Here is a 10,965-nt window from a genome sequence, read left to right as displayed (position 1 = left end):
GCTCTCCCTCCTGACTGATCCAGAGTTCCTCCTGTTCCTCTTTAATGTCTGGGGGCTCTGGTCCCTCCTGAAGCTGCTCTCCCTCCTGACAGGTCCGGGGTTCCTCTTTAATGTGTGGGGGCTCTGGGTCCTCCTGGTCGAGACTGGGGCTCCACTCCTGCTGCTCAGCGGGAACTAACAGCTGCTGGAGGTCTGGAGGCAAGGCTTCTCTGTGTAACCGCACAGCGTCCAGCAGTTTATCTTCATCACCCGCAGTTAGGTGCTGCTTCACCACAGCTCTCAGCTTCTGGACTTTAGACATTTTAATTTTCACACAGTGACAGGAACTTTTCCTCCTGAACTTTACTGACAAACTTCCTTCAAAGCTCCAATAGCTTCACAGCTAACGTTAGCTTCACAGCTAAACCATTCATCTGATCTGAGTCCAGTGAGTCTTCTTCCTCTGATCAACGGAGCCCTGGTTCCACTTCATATATTCGTGATAATATCGTCCGCACATACGAGTATTCTGTTTGTAAATTAAACTTCTTAAAGTATTATAAACGGGAAATAGGCTAGTATGCTACTGCTAGTGCTAACGTTACTCTGTGTTGTTACAAGAACGTTTGCATGATGGCCGCTTCCACACGACACCCAGTGCTCACGTGATCTGACGCACGCTTGGCACGTCGCGTTCCGATGACGTAGGACGATACTGATGACGTAGGACGATACTACAGCTCACAGCTCACAGAAACAAACAATCATGGCGGACTCCGTACCACTTGTGTATCTCGCAATTAGCAACATTCCTGTCGCCTTTCGTTCAGCGGACCTCAGAAATTACTTCAGCCAGTTGATAGAAAGCGGTGGGTTCCAGTGTTTCCACTACCGACACCGACCAGAGGTTCTCAGAGAGACCGAAGAGGAGGAGGAGGAGGAGGGCTCAAAGCAGGAGTCCGACGAGCCGACACACGGAGGAGCTGGAGGACCTGGTGGCCCGTCGGATGAGAGCACGGTGGACAGCTCGATCTCCTCCTCGGAGACCACAAAACAAGACTATTCCTCCTCGTCGAAGCCACGCGTGAAATCCTGTTGCTGTATAGTCTCAGTCCACGATGCCAAGGAAGCGGACAGATTGATCAAGATGTACTCAGGGAACCAGTGGATTGACTCGAAAGGAAGCTGGCTGGCGAGACGCTGTGTTATCAAGAGAGTCAAAGTTTCATATGACACAGGTTAGTTAGTAGACGTCGGGTCAACCAACCTTGTGTTTGTTGTTTGTTGATTGCAATCAGATTGCAGAAATGGTTGTCCTCTCAATCCGCATAAAGTTGCTGTATCCAGATTGAGAGGACACATTGCATTTACACTTGTGTTCAATGTGTACACAATGCATCCCTGACCACCTCCGGAGGTGGTTTGGCCGATCAGATTGCAATCCTTCTTCAATGCGTTTTGGGGGTGTTTACACCTGGCATTTCAAGTGATAAAACACAATCTGATTGCAATCTGATCACAGAAAACACATGTTAGCGCCAGGTGTAAATGGCCTCAGTGTGTCCTAATTACCCACCCTATATGAGTTCTTGTCTGAGGATGTTGGGTTGAAGAAAAGTAAATTATTAGATCAGTCTCTCTGCTTAGTGGTTGTCTCAAGGTTTGTTGTTTTTAAGTTGATCAGTGTTTTCCACGTCGATATTATGTTTGTCACCTTACATCTTTTGTCTTTTTTTAATGTTAATATTATCATAAAGCACTTTGTAACTCTTGTTATTATGTTTTCAGATGAGGAGTGCTTCCCTTATAAGACAAAGTGTGAGCAGCGGCACCGCGTGTCCTTAACAGAACGTTTCACAGAGGCTGACCTCCGAGGCTTATGTGAGTTAAACCCACCCTCCCTGATGCACAATGGGAACGTGGGCACACCGGTGAAAGTATTCCTGCAGCTCATCCAGTCGTGCCGTCTGCCTCCGCGTCTCATCCGCAAGTTGGGCCTCACTTTCCCCAAGACCAGCTCCAACCGCCGCTATGGCAATGTGCCTTTCCAGTACTACGACGCCCACACAGTACCAGCCACAGAAGAGAATATCTTCACAGCTGCTGGACATGAAATATCAGGGCCAGGCGGTGTGGTCGCTCCATCCTCACGAGCCAAGCAGCTAGGTGACCACCGAGAAACAACAGACGACACCGATGACCCGGAGGAGGAGGAGGAGGATGTGCAGTCAAATGCAAATGATGTGGGTTTTATATCTGTTTGCACCTTACTTACCTTACTTACTTTACTTACCGTACTTTACTTTATTGTTTATTTGGACAGGACAGTGCACATTAATAAGACAGTTATACATGTACAGAATCATCCATACGTGACAACGGTAAAAGTGCCGGGGTTAGCCCAAGCTAATTTTCACCCGCAGTCGTCGGGACATCAACAACTAAAAACTACAAGATAAATACAGAATACGGGAATAAAAAAGCAATCTAATAAAAATGCACAAGGGATAACAATACATACACAGAATAGAAGCAATACACACAAACAGATAAGATAATAAAATGATAGAAAAATAAAATGTCCAAGAGAAGGCTATTGAATATGGGTGCACTGTTGTGTCGTTTTGAGCCATTCCTTGATTTTGACTTTAAAAGTAGGGTAAGTGGGACATTCCCTCACTGTGGCCGGGAGACTGTTCCATATCTTTCTGCCCACAATGGACAGGACGTTCTTCCCCAAAGTGGTGCGTCTCTGGCCCAGCTCACAGTCTCCTCTTAGGCACGCCCTGGTGGTCATGCCCTCCACGGACCTCCGTTTAAAAAACTCTCCCAGAGGGGGTGGGGCGAGACCATGGAGACACTTAAAAACAAAACAGGCCTGTCTGAAGGTTTTAACACATTGACTGCCAGCCCTTTTTTCAATGCTGTAGGTAGGTTCTGCCAGGTTTTTTTTTGAGGATTCTGGCTCATTTTACAAGAGCCGAGGATTCTTTTCTGTTAAGACTTCGTGAACACCAATCATCTAAAAAGAACTAATAGAATGTGTGCTTTCTCTGTCTAAAATAGTTAGTTTGTAGAGTTAGTAGTTATGTAGATATTAGCCGTTGAGTACAGCATGGTTTCAGATATTTTCAGAGAGTTTTGAGATAAATGGATTTTTAGAACCACCTCACGTGCCTGTGATTATGGGTGCCCTTGGGCAAGTCTGTATACTGTATTGTGTGTGTGTGTGTGTGTGTGTGTGTGTGTGTGTGTGTGTGTGTGTGTCTCCAAACTCCTCCCTCCGTCTGTGCTGCTGCTGCTGGCTCCTGCTGGCTCCGCGGCCGCTCTCGGGCAGTCTGGATTACTGTAAAACGGGCTCGTTCGTTTCTTGAGGTGTCGGCTGAGAGCTTTGAAGAAGCTTTTGCGATTCTGGTCTTATTTATGCTCAAAGGTACTCGAGTGTGTGTGTGTGTGTGTGTGTGTGTGTGTGTGTGAAATCGAAAGCGTTTTCGCCCAGCTATTTCCTTGAAAATTAGAATGGCTTTCTCCCGCGGACCCGCGGCTGTTTTTTGCTCTGCTTTCTCTCTGTCTGGAGAGCACTGTCGCCACCTAGCTGGTCGGTAAAATAGATTATACACATTCTCTTCCTCCAATATTGGTATAGGAGACGTAAAAGGGGTTGATCGATGTCCCACCGTCAAAAAAAAAAAATGTTTATGTAAGCCGAGATATCTCGTCCTTGGCACTCAACGGTTGGATCCTGTAAGCCGAGATATCTCGTCATTGGCACTCAACGTGTTAAAATGGTCAAAATCAAGGAAATCATACTTCTTTATAATGTTGACCCATGATGATATGGGTAAAGATTGTTTTTTTATCGAAGATCTTTAGGGCTTTTTTAAATAAAGATTCAATTGGCTTAAGAGCTGTTTTACATGCCAACGACCAGCTCGTTAAGCAGTAGTCAATGTGGGGAAAAAATCATAGTGTATTAGTGATAGGATGTCTAGGGGGCTGTGGTATTTTGCTGGAAGAATTGCTATCATCATTTGTTCTTCTCCTCCTCGGGTGCAGGATGATGACCGATGTGAGGAGTGGGAGCGCCATGAAGCTTTGCACGAGGACGTAACGAGCCAGGAGCGGAGCAAGGAGAGGCTCTATGAAGAGGAGATTGAGCTGAAATGGGAAAAGGGTGGTTCAGGCCTGGTGTTCTACACTGATGCCCAGTACTGGCAGGAGGAAGAAGGAGGTATACAGACACTTCACACAAACTAACATTAACATAACGGTTGTAAAAAAAAAAAAAAAAAAATGTTCTTGGATCAAGACATAACTCAATTGTTCCCAACTTCAGTCCTTCAGACAAAGAGTAATGCTGGTTTTCTGTCCTATTAGGTGGTTATTGGTTAACTGCGTTCACCTGACGTCCCAGATCTAAAATCCAAGAAAACCAGTAATACTCTGGGTTTAGAAGACCAGGGTTGAATACCACTGCCATACATGAATTATGTTTACTTGATGAAATATTGATGATGTCTCTTTACTCCCCTTTCTTTAGATTTTGATGAACAAACAGCAGACGACTGGGATGTTGACATGAGCGTTTATTATGACAAAGGTAATTAAAATGCACTATTATTCAACTGTCATTCCCTCGGTTGACAAATGGAACCAAACAGAAAATGCACAAAGTGTTAGGGCGTTTTCAGTACCTGCCTCATTTGGTGATCCGACCAAGATCATTTTTGATTCAACAGCTGCCATAGCCAGCTGCATTGTGGGTAATCGGGCTGAGGACGAGCATTTTATGGTTAAAACAAGGCCAGGTCGAAACCTGGCATAGGGCATGGTGTGCTCAGTAAAGTGCAGAACTCTGCCAAGGTGTAGAGTCATTTGTGTTCAGTCTAAAATTTTGGCCCCTTGAAACCAGATTAGAGGACCATTTACATTAAGATTAGACTGTTTTTCAGTCTTAACCATCAATTTGCTGAGTGAGTGGCACTGCTCTTGCCCAGATGTAGCCATATAGGTAAAACACTAATATTTTCTGACTCACCTCCACCACCACCTGCTGATGTCTATATTATTTAACCATCTCATTCTCTTTAACAGTCCAACATTAAATCTATCAAATAAAATTAAAGCAAGAGCCTCAAATAAAATGAATATAGTGCAATTCAAAATAAAATAGTAGAATAAATTAAATTCAAGTCACTTTCAGGAGGAATACCAAAAACCTTGTGCAATGTCAACTGAGTTTAGCAGCAGTCCAACATAAAATCATCATCTTACAGTACAATGGTGTGCAATTTACAGTAACAGTGCTCTTAATTTTGGAGAAAGACAAAATGCTCCATGTAAGATGGTCACACACATTTACTGTACACACATCATCCAGACACAAGACTGTTAGTAGCATCCACACCCAACATGGGTCCATGTGAAAGCATGGGAATGCGCACTGGAAGCATGTGTGTGTTTGTGGCCATCCGTGCATGTGTTGATGTGTAATCGTGTGACAATAAAGACGGGCTTGTCCGTCTGAAATCGTGGAATCGACTGGAATGAGGCACGCGACATGTTTGGAAGAGTGTGCTGACGTCAAATGACGCTCCGCTGATGGGTAATGTGGCTAATATGTTAGCGGCTAACTGTTACTTGTCGTTACTTTACATGGCAGTAAAACGCCACCGAATGACCAAATTGATTTAACTTTTAACCATCTCGATTTCCACTTTCCATACGGACCGCCAGCATTGGTTATTTTATAACGTGACTATATTTATAATGTTTATAACGTGCTCCAGCTTCCGGTTTATACTATCAGTCTGAATACAGCCAGGGGTTGGATCTGTTGCGCAACACCGCAAACCAGTCGGAGTATGTTATAAACGTTATAAATTGTCACGACGTTAACAACTAACCAATGCTAGCGGTCCGTATGGAAAGTGGAAATCGAAATGGTTAAAAGTTAAATCAATTTGGTCATTCAGTGGCATTATACTGCCATGTAAAGTAACGACAAGTAACAGTTAGCCGCAAACATGAGCTACACTATTTTTATTTTGTGACGATTGGGGCGCGTCGAGGCACGTAGCGTGCGTCGACGTCATCGATTACGTCGACTCGCCGGGACAGCCCTAGTCCGAGGAGCAAACGATTAGTCACATTCACAGCTGCTTTACATTAGGACAAAAAAGACGATACATGTCAACTCCTCAAAAATCAAATCAATAAATTCCTAGTCGGATCGAGAGAGGCACCAGACGGTGAAATGTCCGACGACCGGCTCTTGTGGAACTCTCTGAACGAGCTAGCCACAATATTAGCCAGAGGTGCATTACCGCCACCTACCGGACTGGAAAGCGGAAAGACATTACATCGCCTGAATCCTCCGTGAATCCATGCTAAAATGGTCTGGGCGACAGAGTGGAATGTAAGGGCCCTGCTGTGCATTCTGCACAACGGCCCCAAAAACAACATCTTCATTCTTCACATGCTGTTTTGTTGGCTGGCGAAACGGTGGATTATTCTTTGGGGATATTTTTTTGCATGATTGCTTTCTTATGTGATAAGATTGTCTGATCGCAGCATCTTTATAAGTTATTATTTTATTCTTGACAGCGGTCATATTCTCCATGATATTGAGGAGGTATGGTGGTGCAGTGGTAAGCACTATCGCCTCACAGCTCGAAGGTCGTGGGTTCGATTCCCACCTGGGACGATGTGAACGCTGAAGAAATGCGTGCCCGTCCGCATGTCCTCGAGTGCCCACCGCCCGGGTGGGGTCGTCAAAAGGGCCTCTCTGTGTGGAGTTTGCATGTTCTCCCCGTGCCTCCCGGGGGTTTCCTTCTTAATATCCTGGTTGCTAATGTGGTTCATCCTCTGGTCGTTGAGGGCGCCTGTTCAGAGGGAGGGGAACCGGTTGGAATAGCGTGAACCTCCCACGTGCTATGTCCTACCGGTGAAGCTTCCTCTGTCAGGTGAAAAGAAGCGGCTGGCTAACTGCTAACATGTCTCGGAGGAAGCATGGAGCCAGTTTCGGCTCTCCCCAGATCTGCAGAGGATGGAGCAGCAACCAGGACAGAGAAATCAAATGAGCACTAATGGGGGATAAAATGGGATAAAAAATCGGGGGGGGGGAATATATATATATATATATATATATATGTATATATATATATATTCTCCATGATAGTAGCCTACTTTAGGCAGAAGTTTCGAAGGTTTTATTTTTATTTTTTACCAAATGACCGCGCGTTAATGACACATATTAGGCTACATTCAGACCAAACGCGTTTTTGGAGCTGCCAGGGTCTTTCTGCAATTAATTCTCTATGCAAGGACACGCTAGACGTGCTCCTCTTTTAATTAACTTTTAATGAGTGTTTCAGCGCTGGTGGCGTCTTGTTGTTTTTGGAGGAGCGCTGTGGGCGTTTTTAAGCTGAAAAAAGTTGAACATTGAGGAAAAGCGCCCTGTTCGTCTTTTTCACTCTTCCTACATTTTCTCCTCCCGAGGGATTTTCAACCTCTGCTGCTGCCAGACTTAGCAATAATCTGGCTTTCATGTTGACAGTGAACAACATCAAACAGACAAAACCAGCTGGCTACCGTCCGTGTGGTCTTGTGTTCTGATCCGTACTGCACGCCACTACAGGGGAAAACAAACGGAGCACAAAAAAACCGCTCCGTGCGCTGTGTTTTGTGCACAATGGAAGCGCTCTCCACATGATTTTCATAGCGTTCTGACTGAAAAAAGCGCTTTGGGCGTGAACGCCGCCTTAGCCCGACTCTTGATAGAAGCATGCTTGACACAGGGAAATGTCGTGCGGGACCTTGAGAATACAGAGCGAGTTGAATGACAGACATCGGTTCAGATTTGGGGATTCAGACAGAGGGCTGTTCAGATGCACATTCTGGTTGCTGCTGTGGTTGGCACCCGACGTCTCCCTTCCTCCGTCTGTCTGTCTGTCTGTCTCTCTCTCTCACACACACACATTCGCTGTCACCATCACCCAATGGCAAATACGCACACCGGTCTCGACCATAGAGACACTGCAAAACGCGTCATCATTCAGAAGCCACGCCCAAGACGGGGGAAAACACAAGGAAGCACTGCCTGACGACTGCAGCTGGCAAAACAAACCGCGGCTAACCGGGGCGAACGGAGGAACTCTCATCAGATATAAATAGTTTTGCGGGGTTTTACAGGGATTCGGACAGTTTTCTTTTTAGATAATGTCAAAAGATTATTTCAGTACACTTCCTCCAATGGAGAGGGAAAGGTACATCGAGAAAATGAACTCAGTTGGCCTGGAGCAGTGTCCCTTTTCATTGCCCAAACAACGCTGGATAAACGATCCCACACACAGTGGCCTGAAGTGAAATACTATGACATGAGCTTTTAGGCACGTTTAAATGAATGAAAATAACGCTGGTGTAACATCAGACAGATGGCATCAGACGCGCTGGCGTTCTCCTACAGTATGTCACGTAGTTGCACACAAAGATCATGAACACTCCAACTTACTTCCTTGACAGCTAAATTCACATTTTCTTCTTGCGAATGCTCAATGGCTTCCTTGTTTTGCGGGAGTGCAAAAAAACTTTAATTGGCGATTTTTACATTTATTGTGTGCGCAGCCCACCACACAACAGCTTTTAGCTATGTTTAATTCAAGGAAAATGACGTTGGTGAATGGGACTGAACGAAGCGATTTCCCCCGTGATGGGCGTGGCCTATTTCATGCAGTGTCTCTATAGACTGTATATAAAAGGGAGTAGGCTAAAGCACGCGCGCACAGTCACATTCTTATCATTTCAGCTGTCAATACAAAATATCTGGGAAGTGGGAATTTACATTTTCTCCCAGCCAATCCGGGACGGTTGGCAGCGCTATGTGGTCCGCTTGCTTTTGACCTGGTGTGAAACTGAACCAAAACCAGCTGAAAAACTCAACAATGTTGCATTTGGTGCAAATCAAGAACTAGGCTGGTCTGAGAATGCTCCTTAATTGTTCATGTGGAGCCAGATTGCCTTGAACTCAGATCTTCCTCCCACAGATGGAGGAGACATGGATTCCCGCGACTACGTCCGCATGCGCTATGAAAAGAGGCTGAGGGACGGACTTGAAGATAGGTCAGGACACAGCCAGACGATCGGCAGCTTTGAGAAGTTCACTAAGGTAAGGAGGTCTCCACAACAGTTGATTTGACTCCAATCTGTGTATGGAGCCTATAGAGACACTGCGTAACGCGTCATCATTCAGAAGCCACGCCCAAGACGGGGGAAAACAGAAACCCCCTCTCCAATCCTGGCGTTCTCCTATGTCGCGTGCATGGTTGCGTGTTGCACAAAAAGATTGTATATACGGAAGATGAACACTCCAACTTACTTCCTTGACAGCTAGATCCACATTTTTCTTCTCGTCAATTCCCAATGGCTTCCTTGTTTTGCTCAGGAGTACAAAAAAACTTGAACTGGCAATTTTTTACATTTGTTGTCTGCGCGGCCCCACCACACAACAGCTTTTAGCTCTGTTTAATTCAAGGAAAATGATGCTGGTGTGTGGAAATGAACAGAGCTTTTCCCCCGTGATGGGCGTGGCCTATTTCATGCAGTGTCTCTATACTAGACATGTTTTCAACATCTCTTCTCTTGGGTTAGGGCTTTGGCCGGCGTGTGATGGAGATGCAGGGCTGGAAGGACGGTGAAGGTCTGGGGAACAGTCAGGCTGGGATCCCAGACGCCCTTGACGGACATGACGGACAACATCCCAAGTGCAAAAGGGGCTTTGGGTGAGTAAAAACTAAGTAAATACAGACTTGACAAAACAGAACTAATGATGTCCTGTCACAAATCCACTGTTTCTAAATTCCCGTGTCATGAAATGTAACGACTTGTTCTATTATAAGATAATGCAAATAATGTTTAAAGCAAAATCAAAGTCACTCCCATTCTCTGTGCAAAAGTTATTTTCTATACGGGACAGCAAGTACGATCTAAGAGGTGTGTGCAAGTTTAATGTGCAAAAAGCTAAAAAAGAGATTAAAAGGAGATGTGTTTCTACTGTTGGGGTGAAACTTTAGAATGATGCACATATAAATTTGAAGATGTGTAATTCGCTTTTGGTTTAAAAAAAAAGAAGGTTTCTGAAGCTATTTTTGAGCGTTATAAGTGTGAATAAATGTTTCTGATGCTGTTAAAAAAAAAAAATGTGTTGTAAACATTGACTGTTGCAAATTACTTTTCTGTTATTTTTTCTTTCATTTTGGAGGAGAGCTTAACTGAGTAGAAATGAGGTCAGGCAAGCATTTTGCTTCTGCCTGAGCCTGTTCAGTCTCTGGTTGTTTTGACTGTGTTTATACTGTGATTATGTTATTTATAATGACTGAATAAAAAATTACATTACATACCAACACGCTATATGAGCGCTGAGAGGACATGGTCATTTCAGAATGCTTTCATGATGCTAATGAGCATTCCTGTGTTTTTGTGCAGGTATCATGGAGAGAAGTTGAACTCCGGCCCTGTAAAGAAGGCCAGACCAGGCTTTCATATAACCACAGTGTTCGATCAACCCAAAGACATAGATCGAGGCGATACCTTAGTGAGACGCCAACCAAACACCAGTATGAAGTACAGAGGCTGGCAGCCAGGTGGCACCATTGGACCACGAAGATGACTTTTTGTAAACCTTTTTCCTGTTTCATTTTAGTTATTTATACACCACTCTGCTCTATTAAAACATGGTTGTCAAACGTTTCGTTCCAGTTGTCCTGACTTTGTCATTTTACGTTTTTACTGTTCTCCTTAATTTTATGCTCACTCACTTTATAACATATTTGTTAGTTAAACGGAAACGACCCATGAAGTCGATTAACTCGCTTTTTTGTCAAAAAAGAAAACAAGAACGGAGCTGCTAGTTCACTTTTACCGTCAGCCAACAAACGTCATGGCGTGGATTCTTCTTCTTCTTCTGATAGCTTTCCGGCAGACTAGATG

General features: G+C 44.6%; 1 protein-coding gene across 1 annotated transcript; it reads left to right on the top strand.

Moving 5' to 3' along the window:
* Positions 1-745: 745 nt before the first annotated feature.
* On the top strand, positions 746-10,645 carry LOC310800141 (G patch domain-containing protein 3-like; the record flags this gene model as incomplete). Its single annotated transcript, XM_083662722.1, has 7 exons — positions 746-1,217; positions 1,768-2,222; positions 4,036-4,210; positions 4,520-4,579; positions 9,024-9,145; positions 9,628-9,758; positions 10,462-10,645. The coding sequence occupies 7 exons, from the start codon at positions 746-748 to the stop codon at positions 10,643-10,645; spliced, it is 1,599 nt and encodes a 532-aa protein (XP_083518848.1).
* Positions 10,646-10,965: the final 320 nt, after the last annotated feature.

The sequence above is a fragment of the Poromitra crassiceps genome (genome assembly GCF_964638095.1).
Source record: "Poromitra crassiceps genome assembly, chromosome: 29".
NCBI classification, from domain to species: Eukaryota; Metazoa; Chordata; class Actinopteri; order Beryciformes; family Melamphaidae; genus Poromitra; species Poromitra crassiceps.
Note: the sequence above shows the minus strand (reverse complement) of the source record. Positions and strands in the feature narration are given on the sequence as shown.